The sequence below is a fragment of the Schistocerca piceifrons genome, chromosome 8 (assembly GCF_021461385.2).
Source record: "Schistocerca piceifrons isolate TAMUIC-IGC-003096 chromosome 8, iqSchPice1.1, whole genome shotgun sequence".
Taxonomy (NCBI): domain Eukaryota; kingdom Metazoa; phylum Arthropoda; class Insecta; order Orthoptera; family Acrididae; genus Schistocerca; species Schistocerca piceifrons.
This window is the reverse complement of record NC_060145.1, coordinates 317,757,200-317,777,847: the sequence shown is the minus strand read 5'-3', so window position 1 is coordinate 317,777,847 and position 20,648 is coordinate 317,757,200. Positions and strand designations below refer to the sequence as shown.

General features: G+C 37.6%; 1 protein-coding gene across 1 annotated transcript in view; it reads right to left on the bottom strand.

The window, feature by feature from the left end:
- Positions 1–351: 351 nt before the first annotated feature.
- Positions 352–20,648, bottom strand: part of LOC124711897 (zinc finger FYVE domain-containing protein 21-like) — a 55,510-nt gene continuing 35,213 nt past the window's right edge. The window contains exons 6-7 of the mRNA XM_047242144.1: positions 12,807–12,934; positions 352–410 (exon numbers count right to left, since the gene is read on the bottom strand). Of these exons, the coding sequence (XP_047098100.1) occupies positions 366–410; positions 12,807–12,934 (173 nt within the window). The 3' untranslated portion in view covers positions 352–365. The remainder of the gene's footprint in view (positions 411–12,806; positions 12,935–20,648) is intronic.

Genomic DNA, 20,648 nt, shown 5'->3' with positions numbered 1-20,648 from the left:
TTATGAATGCATAAACATTGTTTTAAATGGAATACACCATTATAATTTATATTTCTGAATAAGAATATATAGTATTCTGATTAAATACAAAACAAAATATTCAATAAACAGGAATGCATAAGAAACATACATATAAAATATAACATTCTAAATACAACTGCTTGTAGGTAACAATTTCTATTGGTTTAAGTAGATATACATATATAAGGCACTTAAAATTTGGTTGTACTTTCATAAATCTCCCTTATCAACAGTATTTTACCAACTGCCTGATCTAAACATTTGCCACACGATGCAAGATAGAACATAAAATCTGTCTTCATGTAAATTCATCTTCTAAAAATATTTTTCTTTTTGTGATTCAGTTATCTGTTCTCCCCCGTGGTGCGCCGACAAATCAGTTTGAACGCCTAAAACAAAAGTAAAATTTTAAAAAATGAATCAACAGCAAATTCCACTGATTAAGAAAGTTACTTTAAATATATTAAGTGATCTATAAAATTACTCAAAATGTCTTTTATAAGAGACAAATCTACACAAAAACATTTTAAACTGGGTACTATACGAAGGGTATCCAAATAAAAACCAGAGCTTGTGTGCATCTCAGCCACTAGGTGTGTGTAGCACAACTCATTGACAGTTCAGTGTCACCTGTGTTGTTGACCTGGCTTGTTCTGTTCATCTACAATGATTGTGCTTGCTAGAGCTGTTTTGTTCTTATTTCATTTTTTATGATGGTAAGTTTAAGTGAACAACTGCACCTGTGAAATTTTGTTTTCTACTCAGTAAAAATGCTGCTGAAATTGTTTTAATGTTGAAAACAGCTTACCAAGATTATGCTATGGGAAAACACAAGTGTAACAGTGGTTTGTTCATTTTAAAAATGGCAACTTGTCGATTGATGATGAACCTCGTTCTGGACGCCCATCAACAGCCTGAATCGGCAAAGGCATTGAAAAATTCGAGAGCTTGTGCTCACAGACCATTTTAGGAAGTAGTAAGAAGATAACGCAACAGTGTTTCTAAAAAACAATTTGTGGCAGACATGAGACTGGTTCTTCCACCAAGACAATGCACCTACCCACGCAGCCATCTCTGTTAGAGTTTTTGGCTAAAAATGGCATGGTTCCGCTGCCCCACCCACCTTACTCCCCTGACCCAGCTCCATGCAACTTTTCCTTATTCCCAAACATAAAAAGGGGCATGAAAGGACACCAATTTGACAAGATTGAAGAAGTCACAGAAAAAAACAATGGAGGATCTGTCAGCCATTTCTAAAGGTAACTACAAAAAATATTTCAAACTTTGGAAGAACCTGGGGGGGGGGGGGGGAGGGGGGGATGTATTAGTGCTAATGGAGAGTATTTTAAAAGGGTAATGTTGTTTTGTAAACAATTTGAAAATATGTAGCTTAAAATTACTTAACAGTTGACCTCTGCCACTTGCAGCTACAGTGTCGCCACATTGGCTGGCTGTTAGAGCTTGCTTATAGGTGACACACAAACATAGTAAGTCACTTCACAAATGCTATTAATGTGTAACATGGAGCAATCTTGGAAGTGGCCACCACAAAGTACAATGGAAATCCAAGATGCGCTGTCAACAGCTGATTTAAAGTGTCAACTAAGTGAACTGTGGCAGATGACATGTTTTGTAGCTCTGAATTTAAACTCACATTCTAACCTAACCACAACCTCGTGATGTGCACTGTATCTGAGACATGGCAGTCAACAAGCACCAGCAGAACTAAAATCACAATCACTTTGTTCATGGCAATTAAAACTAACCTCTATGAGAAAACTCAAGACAGCAAAATTTCAGTTTCAGTACTAAAAAACAAACTGTAATTTCTCGCCATCTTTCATTGGTTACCTGAAACTATTCTCCCACTGTCTACACGAACTGCTGCAAATAAAAAAGCCAAAACAATGTTGAAAATGATGGAGTGAAGTATTAGGAATTAAAAAAAAAATACATTTAAAGGAGTTAACTGAGTAAAAATAATAATAATAAAAGTCTTTTCATTAGATTTTGAAATTAAAAATAATAATAAAATAAAATAAAATTTGCTCATAAGTTTGAAATCTACAACCTTCTACACGCAAGGGTTTTGTGCTAACCACTACTCTATGACACTACAATACATAAAGTTGTTACATTTATGACTTTGATATTCCAAACGCAACAATGCATTGGTGCCTTCAAAAATTTAGCTTTATGTAATGCCACGCGAAACTCTTCTAACAATCTTTGTGATTATGATAACAATATATGTGCCACTGAATCAATCTAGTGGGGAAGGATCCAGTAGTTTTTGGTTACTGCTGTGCACGAAACATATTTATATTGCTAGCATTGTGTGTGTGTGTGTGTGTGTGTGTGTGTGTGTGTGTGTGTGTGTGTGTGTGTGTGTGCGTGTGTGTGTGTGTGTGTGTGTGTGCGTGTTGTTTGGCAACAGCAAATGGTTTGGGAGTGATGTTGAGCACCCTAATTGGTGGAAACTAGCACCAGCCATGAAATGTCAACTATCAAGTAATTTTAATCTGGCTGTAGTGTCTCAACTTGAGTTGTTTGGACAAGAGCAGCAGTGCTTTTAGGATCAGAGCTCAAAGAAGTCCTTCAAACATATTCTCTGTTATAGGCAATAGTTATTCTCAATCACCATCAATCTCTTATTCCCTGATTCCTACAACTTCTTCCATAGTCTTCCTTTCTTTTTTCTTTTTGCATTTTGCATTATCATTCTCTCCTTAACAGTCCATCACCATTATTTTCTTCCTTTGTTCTGTCCCTCATACATCTTTTTACCATTTTTGTATACATTAATTCATCTTTTAGTTTCTTTGGTGATTAAAATTCATCTTTCACCAACAGCTCATTATTAGGAGTACTTTAGAATCGGGACAATACTGTTAATGTACCGTCACTTTTCAAAACTTTCTCTCTCATGGTTCAATAATACATCAGTTGACCTGCACCTTAATTTGTCATCACTGTTCCAGCAGCAGTGGGTTTCTTTTCAGTACAGTGACTTGAGCTGATGTACATTTTCAGTATCGAAGAACATGTGAATAAATACACTGGTATCCAAAATTAAAGCAACAAACCAAAATTTTGCAAGGTTGCATTCATTTTGCCACAAAAAAGTATAATCAGGTGATAATAAGGCAGTTATATAAAGAATGCAAGACAGTAGACAAAAATGTTCTTCATTTTTCCCAACTTAAAAAATTTACACAACTGGGTAATGCAATCAGTAGGGGGTGTGACCACCTCTGGCAGCAATACAGGCCTGACAGCAATGGTGCACACTGCAAATGATGTCAACCTCTGGTGAGGCAATAACTCCCATTCTTCCTGCAGCGCTGCTCACAAGTCATGGAGAGTGGTTGGTGGATGCTGAAGTGATGCAACCCATGTCCCTAGTGCATCCCAGACATGCTCTATGGGATTAAAATCAGGAGAACTACCAGGCCACACCACGGCTGCAATATCTTCCATTTCTAAGAAAACATCAACCACGTGTGCTCTATGAGGTTGAGGATTATCGTCCAGCAACACGAAATCTGGGCCCACAGCACCTTGCAACAACCGCACGAGGTCCCAAGATCTCATCATGATATCTGACAGCAGTTAAACCTTTCCAATTTAACCACCAATTTTATGAAGAGTTGTTTAAATGGTCAACATAATCCCTACCCACACCACTAGGGACAATCCTCAATATCAGTATCTTTCCACAATGGTTAGGTCCCGAAATAATGTTCCACATTCCCTCCAGGTGAGAATCCATCGAAATCATGTCCAGACCAAATTGGGACTCTTCTGTGGAAAGAACACTGGTCCACTGTTCAACCATCCTGGTAGAATGGTAACAGCTCTGCTCTAGACGTTCCCTTCTGTGAAGACGCATCAGGGGTACACATGCAACAGGTCTCCAACAATAAAGGCCACTCTTCTGAAGCTTTCTGTGCACCGTTTGCCTTGCTACAACACATCCAGTGGGTGCTGGGAGGTCAGATGCCAGTTGCTGTGCAATACTAAGGTGGTACCATCATGCCATTACAGCCAATGTCATCGTTGGTGTGGTTGTCCATTGACCATAATGTCATCACCATGCAGGACACGATCATATGGAAATCTTTTGACAGTTTGTACGATTATATTGTGAATTAGATGCAGGATGGGGAAATAGTAGTGTGTTGCTTTAATTTTGGACACTAGTGTATGAGTAGTTGTTTGTATAAAACCACTATCATAACCGAAATTCCACTGTTAAGGACTAGTTTAATATAAAGAATTTTAAACATAAAAAGTGTGATGTAGGCACTACATTAAGACTATAAATGAAAAACAAGAGATAGTCAGAGATTGGTATGAGGAATGCAGAGATGTTAGGGAGTGGGAGACGTAAGAGAGGTAGAGATCAATTAGTATGGGTATGCTGATAACAATATTGTCACAGAGAAGTTTGGGAGACAAGAAAAATGGCAATAAGATTCTGATTCTCAATAATAATGGAAACACACGATGATTGTTGTTTATAGGACCCCTAACTCTGACTTCAGAGCATTTCTGCTCAAGCTACAGAGGGTTCTTGATTGATTTTATAGGAACCACCAGAAATTAGTTATATGTGGTGACTACAATATTAATTTTGTATATGATTGTGCAAGAAAAAGGATGTTGGTAGATATCCTAAAGTCTTTCCAACTAGGGTGCAGGGGAACAGTAGCACAGCCATAGACAATATTTTTATTCATTCTTCATTACTTGATGGGCATTCTGTTAGCAAAATGGTGAATGGCATTTCAGACCGTGATGCACAAATTTTGACACTAAAAGGCTTTTGTACTCAAATAAATGTCACATGTAAATACAAACTTTGTAGGAAACTTACTCCAACGGCAACTCATCAAGGAACAAGAGTGGCAGGACGTTTATAGTGCCAGTAACATAGCTGAAAATGTAATGCTTTCCTTAACACATTTCTCATGCTGTTTGAGAGCTGCCTTCCATTAGAACGTTCTAAATGGGGTTAGGGGTCCAGTAAAAGGGCACCTGGCTGGCTGACTAAACCCGGGTCACTGAAACATGTCACTTCGAGGTCATTCCTCAATCGCTGTAGAGTTGGTGGTAGAACTAACGAATAAGTGAGGAACGGGAGGTGCCGTGTCTTCTGAACCAATAACAGCACAGAACAAAAGCCGGTTCCGGCGTCGATGCTACCACGTTGCCGGCTTACATGTAAACATTGTATGTTAGTGCGCGAACGCCTGCTGTTGTGTTGTTTGTTAAACCATGTCACCAAAATGACATCGTTCACCAAGCGACAATCCGTTGTGCCGTGGAGTGCCATTAAATAGTCAGGCTTTGGAATTGCTATGGAGGAAGCACGAGTTTTACGGACAAGACAAAGAATTTGTTTCTGTTCATGGGCATGCATCGATTCCTGGCAATAAAGTTTTAGATCGTACCTTAAAAACTTTAGGACTCACTGAAAGAACAGTTATAAGGAAAGGTGTGCTACTTCAAGACTTACAAGACAGTGAAGTAAACAGTGTGGAAGAAAGCCCCTGCGGAAGAAAGAGTGTGTGTTTAAGTACTCCGGGCACGAAAAAGAGCAGCCTCATCCTGTTACAGATATTGATTCTTCCCAATCTGATGCAATTCGTCGGCACATATACGGATACTATAAAAGGAAAGAATACTCCACAATAGCAAAGTTGCTAATTTCTTTAAAAGAAAGTGAACTTTTCTCAGGAGGGAAAACGTCACTTAAGATGATATTAAAAAGTACAGGCTTCCGTTTTAAAAAATTAGATTGACTAAAACTGTAGGAAAGCATATACACTCAGTCATATGGTTAGACAAAACCTGGGTCAATGTTGGAGAATCAGTTGAGAAATGCTGGACAGATGATACTCCGAATAGCAGTGATCATCAGCCAACAGGAAGAGGGTCCCAATTACTTGTGACCCATGCAGGATCTTCAAACGGCTTTTTGCCTGAAGGACTCCTAGTTTTTCGATCGAAAAAACACTGGTATGAGGGTATGGACCGCCCACGGTTTCTATGGTGGTTTAAAAATTTGTTGCTCCAGTTCAGTGTTCCGACAGTTTTTGTGATGGACAGTGCACCATAGCATTCCGTGATTTCAGATAAAAATCCCACCACTAGTGACCGTAATGAAACTATGGTGCAGTGGTTGCAGGCGGAGACATTGCTGCGGACATGAGCATGACAAGGCTGCTGTTATACTCACTTGTGAAACAAAATAAGCCTGTGATGCCTAACTACATCGTAGATGAAATTGCAAGCAAACAGTGTCACTTGGTAATTAGGCTACCGTCTTATCACTGCCATTTTAATCCAATTGAATTGGTTTGGAGCGAAGTCAAGGCATACATTAGAAGTAACAACAAGACTTTTACTTTAACAGAAGTGGAAAGACTGCTATGTGAAGGTCTTGCTACTGTAGACGCTACCTCATGGAGGAAGAAAGTAGACCATCTTGCTAAACTGACAAGAGAAGCACAGACTATAGACAGCATTATAAGTGAAAACCAACAATTAATGATTTCTCTTAATGATGATGATGACGAAGACAAAGATTTTGGCACCGATTCCGATGATAGTGAAGGAGAACTGGATGGAATTGCGGCATTGACATCGTAAATTGGTGAGTGTAAATGTGTACAGAATTAATTCTTTTTCTCTCAGCAATCGGATAGGCTATGCGTGTTTTGCTTTATTTCTTTCTATGAGTGTGGATAGCGTGTTACTTGGTATGCTTAGATTTACATTATTATACGCCGTTGTACATGCAGATATTACTGTAATGATTTAGAACGACTTTTCATAGATATTATCATTAACTTCAGATGTTTTTACTTCCCAGTTTCATATACTATCGAACGTCATTGTTCTATCCATTGTTAGAATAACGTATTTTGTTGCACTTAACATATAAACGTTGATTGTAGCTTACATTTACAAAACGTACTTCGGAGTTGTGGGCGTGTGCGCTGGCAGCTACTGCAACCTCGCAATCGTAGTGTAGCCAACCCCACACGAGCTGTCAAGTGACATGTTTCATCGGCCCGGGTATAGTGGAATAAGGGTATCATGTAGAACAAAGCAGGAATTATACCAAAATGTTAGACGTAGTCACAATCGAGCTATAGTAGTCCATTACAAACAGTATTGTAAGGTGCTTAAAAATGTTACTAGGAAGACAAAGAGTATATGGCATGCAAATAGAATAGCTAATTCACATGATAAAATTAAAACCATATGGTCACTTGTGAAGTAAGTGTCTGGTCAGCAGCACAAAATCAACGATATGAAGTCAGTTCATAGTAAAAATATTTCTGTTACTGATAAATCAGATATATGTACAGTATTTAATGATAATTTTCTGAGCATTGCTGGTGAATTAAATATTTAAATTTAGTTTCTACAGGGAATCATGTAACGCTCTTGGCAAATGCCTTTCCGAGATTGATGTCTGAAATACTCCTCTGTGATACAGACAAGGTGGAGATTGAGTCAATAATTAAATCACTCTCATGGATACGATGGAGTGCCTAGCAGAATATTAAAGTACTTTGCTGTACATGTTAGCCCTGTACTTAGCCATATTTGTAATTTTTCCTATAGGAATGGTCAGATTCGTGAACGATTAAAGTACACAGTAGTAAAGCCACTTTATTAAAAGGGAGAAAGGGATAATGTAGATAATTTTAGACCTATTTGTATGCCATCAGTGTCTCGCGAAGAGACCATGAGGATAAAATCAGAGAGATTAGAGCCCACACGGAGGCATACCGACAATCCTTCTTTCCACGAACAATACGAGACTGGAATAGAAGGGAGAACCGATAGAGGTACTCAAGGTACCCTCCGCCACGCACCGTCAGGTGGCTTGCGGAGTATGGATGTAGATGTAGATGTAGATGTAGATGCTAAAGTTATTGAAAAGGCTGTGTATTGATCATTTTATATCACTTAATTTGCCATGAAATGTACAGTTCGGTTTTAGAAGTCATTTAACAACTGAAAATGCTATATTCTCTTTTCTCTATGAAGTACTGGATGAGTTAAACAAAAGGTTTTGAATGCTAGACAAATATTTTTATTTAACTGATGTGTTTGTTTGTGTTGATCACAAACTATTGCTCCAGAAGTTGGACCATTACAGAATACGTGGAGTAGGTCACAATTGGTTCACCTCTTACTTTAGCAATAGACAACAAAAGGTTATGACTCACAGTCTTGAGAACGGCCATGATGTGCGGTCTGAGTGGGGTATGGTCAAATGAGGGGGAGGGGGGGGGGGGGGGTGCCCTACGGATCAGTGTTGGGGCCACTACTGTTCCTTATTTATATAAACAATACGCCTCTAGTATTATGGCTAACTCTAAAATACAGGGTGATTCAAAAAGAATACCACAACTTTAAAAACGTGTATTCAATGAAAGAAACATAATATAACCTTCTGTTATACATAATTACAAAGAGTATTTAAAAAGGTTTTTTTTCACTCAAAGATAAGTTCAGAGATGTTCAATATGGCCCCCTCCAGACACTCGAGCAATATCAACCCGATACTCCAACTCGTTCCACACTCTCTGTAGCATATCAGGCGTAACAGTTTGGATAGCTGCTGTTATTTCTCGTTTCAAATCATCAATGGTGGCTGGGAGAGGTGGCCGAAACACCATATCGCAGGGGGTACGATCAGGGCTTCTTGGAGGCCAGTGATGAAGTGCTCTGTCACGGGCTGCCTGGCGGCCGATCCATCGCCTCGGGTAGTTGACGTTCAGGTAGTTACGGACAGATAAGTGCCAATGTGGACTCTCCATACAGTAGATAGTGGAATTTGCAGCTCTCTGCTAGCTCTGCGAGTCGATTTTCCTGGGCTGCGAACAAATGCTTGCTGGATGCGTGCTACATTTTCATCACTCGTTCTCGGCCGTCCAGAACTTTTCCCTTTGCACAAACACCCATTCTCTGTAAACTGTTTATACCAACGTTTAATACACCACCTATCAGGAGGTTTAACACCATACTTCGTTCGAAATGCACGCTGAACAACTGTCGTCGATTCACTTCTGCCGTACTCAATAACACAAAAAGCTTTCTGTTGAGCGGTCGCCATCTTAGCATTAACTGATGCTGACGCCTAGTCAACAGCGCCTCAAGCGAACAAATGTACAACTAAATGTAACTTTATAGCTCCCTTAATTCGCCGACAGATAGTGCTTAGCTCTGCCTTTTGTCGTTGCAGAGTTTTAAATTCCTAAAGTTGTGGTATTCTTTTTGAATCACCCTGTATTTCTGTTTGCTGATGACACTAGCTTGACAGTAAAGGGTGTTGTGTGCAACACTGGCTCGGTTTCAAATAGTGCAGTTCATGACCTAAATTCATGGCTTGTAGAAATTAAACTAATGCTAAACAACATTATGACTCAGTTTCTACAGTTTCTAACACACAACTCAACTAAACCCAAAATTTTAATTTCACAGAATGGGCATATGATTAGTGAAACTGAACAGTTTGAATTTCTAGGTGTTCAGATAGATAGTAAACTGTCGTGGAAAGCCCACATTCAAAATCTTGTTCAAAGACTTAATGCTGCTATTTTTACTATTCTACCAGTACCTGAAGTAAGTGATTGTTCAACACAGAAATTAGCCCACTTTGCTTATTTTAATTCACTTATGTCATATGGTGTTATATTTTGGGGTAACTCTTCCCAAAAGTATAGCTTTGGCTTAGAAATGGGCGGTTCAGGCAACAAGTGGTGTAATTTGCGAACCTCTTGTCAACCCCTGTTCTCTAGTCTGGGTATTTTGACATCGGCCTCTCAATGTATATATTCTTTACTGTTGTTTCTTGTTAACAATATCAGCTTATTCCCAAGAATAAGCAACTTTCACTCAGTTAACACTCCTCAAAAATCCAACCTGCATTTATATCAGACTTCCTTAACTTTTGTGCACAAAGGTGTGCAGTAAACTGCTGCATACATTTTCAATAACCTACTACAAGAATTCAAAAATCTTAGCAGTAATCCACGCACTTTCAAATTAAAACTGAAGAGTTTCCTCATGGTTGGTCCTTCTATTCTGTTGAGGAGTTTCTTGAAAAATTAAGCTGATTCTTATGTTCTATTGTTGACTGCATTTACTTAAACTTATGGCTAAACTTTTTTTGGGTTCATAAACATTTTATTTTTATCCGTTATTACTTTTATGTTGTAATTTCATGTACTGACACATTCCATGACCTTGGAGATTTGCTCCTTGATTTGGTCCTATGGAACTTGACGTGTAAATAAATTAAGTGCAAATGTGCTTCTTACATGTTCAAATAGTTGTAATAATGTACCACTGTCCTTGTTATGTGACCACTGACCCCTAAGACCACACGTTCAGGTAACAAGTGGTCCTCAGCAACCTGCTTCGTTGAGCTGTTTACTAGCTTACCCCATCAACAACAGTCTTCGTCTGCCAAGAGGACATCTTTCTGTGATTTTCCCCATCACAGCTCAGGGTACTGCCTTTTTGGACAATGTCAGTGTCCGCATATCAGAAATCTCTAAAAGTTATTTTATTAAGCTCTGAGCTGAGGCTTTTTAAGTTTCTTTAGAGAATGGAAAAAATGTGTAAATGCCTAAGAGTAATATTTTAAAATAATTTTAACTGACTATAACAAAGGCTTTTTCCAAAAGTTTACCACGTAATGTAGAATCCAAAATATTGTCAATAACAGGATCATTTATCAAAGAGCACTGTCACAGTTGAGAAAGAATTTCAAAAATAAAGTTGGTGTGGGGGCAGAAAAACCAGTACCAGTCTTATCTAAGAAAAAATCTCAGCATCCATTTCAAGCAATTTTTTTTTTAAAAAAAAGTTTAGACAAATCAAATCAAAATAGTTGTACTGGCATTTGAATATCACTCCCCAACACAAGTCCAGTTCAAATATAGCAAGACTCCATTTGCTATCATTCTATTCCAACTGCTTCCAATCATATGCCGATTCATATACAAAATTTCCAAATAATTATTCACGGAGTATTTTACATAATGTTGCTATTCATCTTATAATTTACAATCTCCTGATTCCAATGGTATATTTCAGTTTTCTCTAAAAGATTGTTAGTTAAGAGAAATTGATAATTTCAGTTGTTCCTGTAGTATGTAATCATAAAAAATTATGTGAGTTAATAACAGTTCATTTGTAAAAAGACCTAGCACTTTCGATAGTCCTAGTTTTGTTATTTCCTGTAATCAGTTTACTTTCTCTGAAAACTCATTAACCAAGAAAAAATTCATAATTAAAGTTTGGACTGAACCAAAAATACTTTCATTATTTGAACTTTCAAGCTATCTTTATTACCTAGATTTGACATTATCCTTTTGTTGCCCTAATTTTTCTGAATCACATTGTCTTTGTTTACTCAAACAAGCCAAAATCTAGAGTAGTAGTATGGTATTCTGCCTTATGGCAGGTCTTGTCATGGGTTAAGCCTTTTCCACTTTTGTCTGTCCATAGCCAGTCTTTTCATTTCTGAATATTTGTTTCCTTTGACATTGTCTAGCATTTGATATCTTCTTTTTCCTCTTCCCTTTTTCCCTTCCTTCAATAAACAGTCCATCCTCAAACAATGTCCAATCCATTTCTCTTTTCTCTTTCTGATGACTTTCAACATTTCTCTTTCTTCTCCAACTCTTCTTAATACTTCTTCATTCCTTACTCTGTCTTCCAATTTCACTTTTTCCATTCTTCTCCATATCCACATCTCTAGTGCCTCCAATCTTCTTTCATCTTCCTTCCTCAACATCCAGAAGTCACAGAAATTAAAGAAATTATGAACCTGGAAATTTTACATGAAAATCAATAACCCACCGCACTGGTATAAAGTGTAATAATCAAACAATACTTCAGACTTTAATAATTTTCTAATTATCTATCAAACAGTTAAGCAATATTGTTGTTGGGCTGAACAGATTGACCCCCTCCTAAATTTGAACCTTATATCATTATAATTGCAAATAAAATTACCAATGGCACTGAAAATCCATACACCCATCTTTATATACCCCTGTCTGCACTCGGAAATCATGACAATAACATCTGTGCGCAATCAGTCCAAATCTAGCTACCAACGATTAACAACTCAATGTACAACCCCATGGGCAGAATTCTTTTAAGCAACATCACTGTCACTCATCTCGAAAGACCAGAATTTGTTACGATTATTTGGACATTAGTATGTAGTAATATTCCACTGTGTTGTGTTTTATGCGAATTTATTTCTTTCTTAAAAAAAAAAAAAAAATCATTGTGTGTGTAGCTACAAGCTCACCAACATTTATGAGTGAATATAAATACATATGTTATGTGTGAACTCAGTTGGACAGTCAGTCAGAGCTGTGCGGAAGTGTGGTGAGGAGAGATGATAACAACGCACTTGCTACAACACTAACAATGAATTATTCTGCCACTCTCTGATATTCGTATATAGGGCCACTAACTTGGTTTTGAAAGAAAATGTACTGAACAGATGAGATTTATTAATGAAATTCTTATCCGCAAACTGCTAATTTTGTGTGTGTAGGGGGTGGGGGTGGGGGGTGGGGGGGCGGCGTGTGTGTATTGTTGACGAAGGCCTTACTGGCCAAAAATTTTATTTGTGACAAACTTTTTGTTATGTGCATCTGCGACTCACCGTCTCTGCAATATGGCGAGTGGCAACTTTCATTGTTACATATGGAAGATTTGTTTATACTGACCTCATGAATGGCCGACACCCACAGACCAGATGCTGTTTGATCAGTTTCTTGACCACAAGATAACTTTAGCTGCCGATAGGGCCCATCCTTCTCACCATTGTCGTAAACAATCTTCACACCACATGGACCTTGAAACAATAAGCATTCAAAAATATAGAAGCACAGCACACACAGTACCTGTCAACAAATGAGACCACTGAAAATACATCATCATATATTACAGGCAGTTTACTACTTAGTACACCTAACTAAGTAATTCCTCCAAATTTATGTCAAAACCTTTCAAGCTTTTTTTTTTTTTTAAATGAAGCAAACCTTATTAACACTCCACATCTTTATTCTTGATGCCCACACATTTGAAGCCCTCTGCTGTAAAAGGACTACAAACTGTTGTGTATAGCATGGTAGCTCATAACGTAACTATCTCTGGTGTGCAAAGATCAGTGAGCTGTAATCAAGTTTGGAATTTGAAGAGTTTGTCAGCATATTGAGAATCCTCTCCTTCAGCATGACAATGCCATACCACACACAAGTGCTGCAACAATCTGTCACCTTGGGTTCACTGTCATCGATGATCTACCATACAGTCCCAACCTTGTCCCCATCTGATTTTTCATCCATTTGCAACACTTTTGAGGACTTCATTCTGATACTGATAAATCAGTGCAAGCAAAGGTAAGGTTGTGGCTCCATCAACAAAGTCAAACATTCTATGGTGACAGTGTCAACAAACTGGTCTCTCGTTGGGAGAAATGTATTCATGCCAGGTGGACTACGTTGAGAAATAAATATGTAGACATGAAGAATAAAAATGTAGAGTGCTAATCACATCTGTTTCATTTAAAAATCTTTACGAGTTTTCACATAAAAATTCAGAGGCATTAATTTTCAGTATGCCTTCATAACACTAAGACCAAGCTGAGGTACACTGATGAATCATTTCTGGCACAGATAAATGTGTGAATGGGCATGGTAGTGTGTGTCAAACAGCAATAAAATCGTTATAATTATTCTGAAAGCTCAAACAAGGAAGTTTACTAGCACAACCAGTAAATACGAGGGCTATCCACAAAGTACATTACGTTTTGGAATTAAAAATAAATAAAGTATTGGAAATTTTTTTTATTATATAGAGATGAAAGCCACACTTAAATACTACTTTTCTACATAGTTGCCATTTAAATTAAGGCACTTATCGTAGCGATGGATGAGCTTGGAAATTCCTTCGTCGTAAAATTCGGCCGCCTGCGCCTTCAACCACATGGTTACCTCTTTTGGGACAGAAAAGGTGTGATTTTTGTGGATTTCCTGGAAAGAGGCACTACAATAAACTCTCAAAAGTATTGCCAAACTCTGCACAACCTCAGAAGAGCAATACAAAACAAGCGCAGGGGAAAGTTGGGCTCAAAGATCTTGCTGATTCACGACAACACCCGGGCTCACACGGCAAATGCCAATCGTGAAGTTCTCAAATCTTTTAAGTGGGAGTTGTTTCCTCATCCACCGTACAGTCCCAACCTGGCACCGAGCGACTTCTACTTATGCCCAGCAATGAAGAAGTGCTTGGCTATGCAGCATTTTGATGACGACCCACAGCTTCAAGAAGAGGTAACCACATGGTTGAAGGCGCAGGCGGCCGAATTTTATGACGAAGGAATTTCCAAGCTTATCCATTGCTACGATAAGTGCCTTAATTTAAATGGCAACTATGTAGAAAAGTAGTATTTAAGTGTGGCTTTCATCTGTATATAATAAAAAAAAAATTCCAATTATTTATAATTCCAAAACGTAATGTACTTTGTGGATAGCCCTCGTATGTGCATTTTCTTTGGAAATATACTTTGTTTCTTATGCAAAATTTGTCAAAGAGCATAAGTTCTGGAAGTATAGCTTGTGTGCTCCTTGGAATATGTCTCCACTGCTTACCGGGACCATTCAATACACATGGTGTGTATGAATCTTTCTTATCTTCTTAGGGCACATTTTTCTTCTGCATGCTTTTGTAAACAAAGTATCAACCACTGATGATAACGATGTAAAAGAGCAATCACAGATCCAACCAGTGACACTTAGAATTCAGCACATTCTTATAGAGGAGGTGGGAGGGTATCTTGAAAAACTGTATCAGTACTCTTTTTTTCAGTGATATCAGGTGATGGGATTGATGGAAGACATGGAACTAGCAACAATCATTATTACATCTACATCCAGCGAGGCTGCTATTAGCAAGGAAACATCTCCAGCTGGCCAATCAAGCGAGACCAGCTAGCTGGCAAATTTAAGCCTTGGCAGCCATGAGCCCACTATCATTCTCTGCGAGTCAGCCATTGTCTTGTCCTGGTCTAACAGATGCTTCCCTAGACAACGATGCTGTGTTTATGGACTCCGCAGAACAACGACACAAATTGCTGTTACCACCATGCAAGTCAAAGATGCCTGTTCAGTCACGTGAACTAACTACTGCAGTGATTTTAACCATCATGTATCAATATTGTGACACCTGTTTTACTGTAAACTGCTAGCTTGTATTCGGTTTATAAACTGATATACAGTATATTAGTAGTGTGAATTGATTTAATTTTCTTGTGGATCAAGACAATTACTTTACTGTGAACTTACTGACATTTCATAATGCAGTGTACTGACGGCTGGGCGATTCATCTCAAATCACACAGGTCAAGAGTGAATGTGCCACATCACTATTTCAAAGTTTGCTGAGAAAAATGTGTGTTGAAGTTATACATAATATCCCACCAAAACTACAATATTTTGATTTTTTGATGATTTGTTAAAATGTTACAGACCTCTCTAAATGAGAGTATTTGTGAAAATTAAAAAAAAATGTAATAAAGAAACCAAATGTGATAGAGATCTGAATTTATTTTCAATAAATACTTTGTTCCCAATACTATGGGACATGATTAATACATACAGTGTGTTAACTGTAAGATGGCAGAGTTGTGAGGGGAGTGCGGGGAGAGGAGGAAGCAAGCATTGGCTGGCGAGAGATGATGAGTTGTTGGGGGGAGGGGGGGGGACAAGTAACGTCTACCAGTTGCAGTGCCGGCACTACAAATTGCGTGTCATGCTTACACAAAAGCAGACGAAAGGCTTGGAAGTAAAACTCGCTTTAAATGTTGTTCGTAAACGAAACTGAAATCATCATGTAGATTAAAATATTCCCATTCGCAGCATTCAATCACACGCAATATATTTTTGCGAGCATCGCTATGCAATACTAATTTCCTTCTAACCGTAGGCCTACCGGTAGGGGTTGTTGGTGACTCCCGAGATAGGCCAGCAACTGCCTCTTCACTCATTTTGATAATGTTTAGCACACTGCACAATAAAAACACGCAGAAGAGTACAGCGCAAAACAATAATGAAGCAGATGACAATGATTACCTTGTACAACACAGTCAACTACGTAATGTTGGCAGCAGTCGATACTTCGTACCTACCGAAGCCTCCCGAAGTTTACTGACTTCTACCGATTCAGGACTAGGGTGAGGCCTGCCATCTAAAAGTTTACACACTGTATACACTTCTGAGCTTTTTTCCATTTATTCTGGAAGAATAAACTATGAAAATTTGTAACTTTTTGTGAATTTCAAAATTATGTTTTGAAAATAAGAATAGTCACAGCATGGTAATTGTCTTGAGAAATGATAAAGTGCAAGAACTGCTAAATGTCAGCTATGACATTAATACATGAAATTCTTAAACTGTCAAAATATTTGTACATAAGATGAAAGAATCTGAAATGTTTGGTTATTTAGATATTTTCTCCAAAACCCCCATCTTAAATTTTCTAAAATTTCATGGTACATTAGATGGTCACTGTACTTAAGGAAAGTACAGTCAGAATGGGCAATACTTGTATGTACAAAATGTGAGAATTTTTTTAGATAGACCTAGCTCAACTCTAAAGGCCAAAAATCATGGACATTTAAATATTTAAACTGATCACTGATTTTAAGTAAATGTGATGTAAAACTGGCATTTCTGAATCAAAATAATTACTTTATAACATTATAAGTAAGGGGGGAAAATAACTCATAATTTTGTTCAAAAGCATTTTATAACAAAAATGAGATATAGAATATTTATATCCATTTTTCTTTTTATGGTATTATTCACAAATTATTATTGTCTTCTGTCATGCTTTTATTTCTTCATGACTTCCCATGAATTAAAATTACATACAATATAACAATCAACAATGTACTGTTGAAAAGAGTTTTGTTTTTTCTTCCCCATCTGCTTGTATAGCCGAGTTGAATTTGTGCATGGACATGGATGACCCAACGAGATCAGTACTTGGGAAATGGGAACTGCACACTGATCTTTTGATGACAGCTATTTGAAAACATTAGCAGGAGCAAGAGGTGTCATAAAGGACACGGTTGTATTTTGCAGCTCATGAGAGACAATTATTATCTTTCTCATCCACCACTGATTGTCATATACACAAGAAATGAAGTGGCTCACTTCAAGGTCTTCTAATGGATACTGTGGTCTCTGCATCTCACTCATAGTAATAGGCTGCATTTCATGGAGAACCATTCTTGCAATGTATGTGCCACTCCAGGATGCAATCCAATGGTGTCTTGATTGAATTCCTACAACAGGCTTCATAGCAGATCACTCTTCTCTCTTTTTTAAATGGAATTCCCTTAATGTACTTTCATTTAGAATTAAGAGTTTCATGTGTGTTACTAATGTTGACATGGTGTGTACAAATCCATTAGCATCTCTTATATCATCAACAGCTTCATGCTGGAGATTAAATCTTGTTGCAAGATGTTTACAGAGACCTTCTACCCTGTCCGATGAACTTTTTCCATGACCTGTTACTAAAAAAATACCTTTTTCGCCTTAATTCCTGCGCTACAGTATTGACCAAACTCATAAGGCTGAAAACGGTTTTTAAAATGAGATGCTGCACCATCATTCACATACACATGTTTAGGAAATGCATGGCCTCTAGATGCTATGTCATCAATTTTCATGCTGACAGTGTAGCATGCATGTGTACTGCCACTTATGAGATCACTGACAGTAGGAAGACAGTGTGATGTTCCAAGGAAGTGAGTAACACATGTGAATATTGATACCTGTGATGCGTACCAGTGGTAACTTTGAATTTCATTCTGCAAAGCAACAGACCAGTTCTCAGCAAAGTCGAAATGAAGAACTAATGCATCAATATTCTGGGATGTGGCTCATTTTACTTCTGCTATGACCTGTCTCCAAAACCTCCAGATATGATGGTGAGCTATTACTTTCATGACCCAATGCCTAACCTTTGTAACAAACTTCTGTGGCTCTCCTCCCTCACACAATGCATAGGTTTCATCATTATCAGTATCCATAAGGAGTAATGCTTTAACAGTCACCACTTCAGCACCAGGACACACTGCACACTCCTGCCACCAACATTTATCTGCGGCTCTTGACATATACAGAAAAGCATCAGGTCCATCTCTGTTTACTTCTTTCCTGTGACACTGCTTATATCAAAACAAACAAATTTCAAATTAGTGCACCCTAAACACATATGCATACTCCCTTCACTGGCAGGCATTTTACCCATTTTGGTCGTAAGGGGAAGAATTTTGTGAGACCAATTTTTAAATTCAGATTCTCCTTTTTCATTAGGAGATATGCTTCTCTTATTGATCTTTTCACATATATTTTTACTTTTTTAACTTTTTCACCATTTTCACTAACAGAGATAACATCAGCCTAGTTAGGACTTTGCCTGCTGCAATCTTTGTCATCACTTAGGTAATATTCCAGAGCAACAGTATCATCTTGCAACAGATGCCCACAATAAGAATCTGGGCATGCCCAAGTACCTCTATCATTCTTTATTTTACCTTTTGAATTTAAATAATGTGAGGAAGTGGGTAAGCATTTCTGTAACTTCTGCTTACAGTAGCTACCTGGTATCAGTGTCAGTAACTGTACCTTCTCAGCATAGGTGGCAGCTGAGATAGCAGTATTTAGGTTCTGAAACCACATATCACATTTCATGCACATATCACCATCTTCAGTTTCTGCACAAAGTGCATCTACATTACACATTTCATAAAGTTTTGAAGATGTTGCTTGTGTAAACCTTGTTTCAATTTCTTTCACTTTTCTTTTTATCTGCACTGTCGTCTTCAGTTTTGCATTCAGGTGATGGTGATCATTCAGGTGGGTTGTCACTAAATTTCTTCACATAACGAGTGTAGTGCAGCTGTAGTGAGTGTCGCAATTCCTGCACAATGAATCATTCCTCGAGGACCACGATATTCCTGCAATACCTCTGACAGATTTCCAACAACTGTGAAGTGTTTTTTCTCTTTTCTGAAACACTACCTTATTGTGTCTTTTTTTCATAGTCCACACACCTCACTCTTTCACTACTGTATTTCTTCACTGACACTGTATATAACAAAAAGTTCGAACCAAACACAACACTCGATGCAGAATGGATTACATGCAAATTGTCACTCACTTTTTATAAATAAAAGAGCCTGGAAACAGTGTTGCCAACATGCATATTTTACACTAGAAATTCAGTGATGTGAAATATGCAGAATGCTGAAAAATTTTTGAAACTTTACACACAAAAATATTTTCCACTGTCTCTGTATTGACAACTAACATATCAACCACACAATATTTTGTATAATTCTCAAAAGTTTTTGGATGGCGTTTTTCGAGTAAATAATTCATAAATACTTATAAATATGAAAATTTTTACATTTTTAGTAATACATATATACATAATAAAGACAGCTGGAGCAGAGGAGATACTGCTTACAATTACATCAGTCATATCTGGCAACATGACAGAAAAGATAGCATTCTGTGACTTTCCAAAAAAAAAAAAAAAAAAATTTAGTGGAAAAATTAACTTAAATTTCATATTTTCATCTTAAATTTGTAAGTTAAAGAAAGTCCATAAGTGTGTGGGGTGTCAACTAAATTTCAACACACTAAGAGGGGGCTTTAATGCAAAACATCTGCCAGGTCTCAAGTACTTTTGGTTTATTTACAAAATAAACATTTTTCAAAGGGCACTACCATTTACAAAAATTAAGACAAAACAAAAATACTTTATTTGTTAACACTTATGATATAGAGGTCTAAAATATAATTTTTACAGAGAAATTCATGACTATGAGTTACATGATTTTATTGTAACAGTACAGTTGTAAAATGAAACTAACTGTGCATTATGCTTTATTACATATGGGAATATCTTTTAAATAAGAGTGTGTGAGAGATCAACAATACTCATCACACAGAGAAAACACTGAGTAGCAGACTACATGTATTCTGCATTTTCACAGCACTCTACAAGCTATCCATGCAAATTTGGATCACTGTTTGCATCATTGCACCCTGCATTACAGCATCAAGTTCACCCAAGTCCCTACCTGCATGAATATATGCTTTGCACGTTAAGATCATCCAGTAGGACATGATTCACATGATGAGCTCAAGAGAACATCATCAAGTAGGTAACAATCCTTTATCTGGTAATAAAGTACCCTTTAGAACAAAATACAAACCACATTAATATAAACCCTGTTGGCATGAATGCTGCTTCTACTTTACTGATAAAAGGTGCTCCAACAGGTTGTTTTTATGGCAGTGTACTTTATCAGCCATGACTTTTATAAAATTTACTTGTACAGCAGAGATAGCAGTGTACTGCCAAGTGAGACTATGACCTCAACTGTGTCTCATTACATGAGGCACATGTATTATACATAGGGAAAACATGCAGCATCAAGATGTTAGAACCACACCACTAACGAATTTCTTTTGCTACCGCAGTGA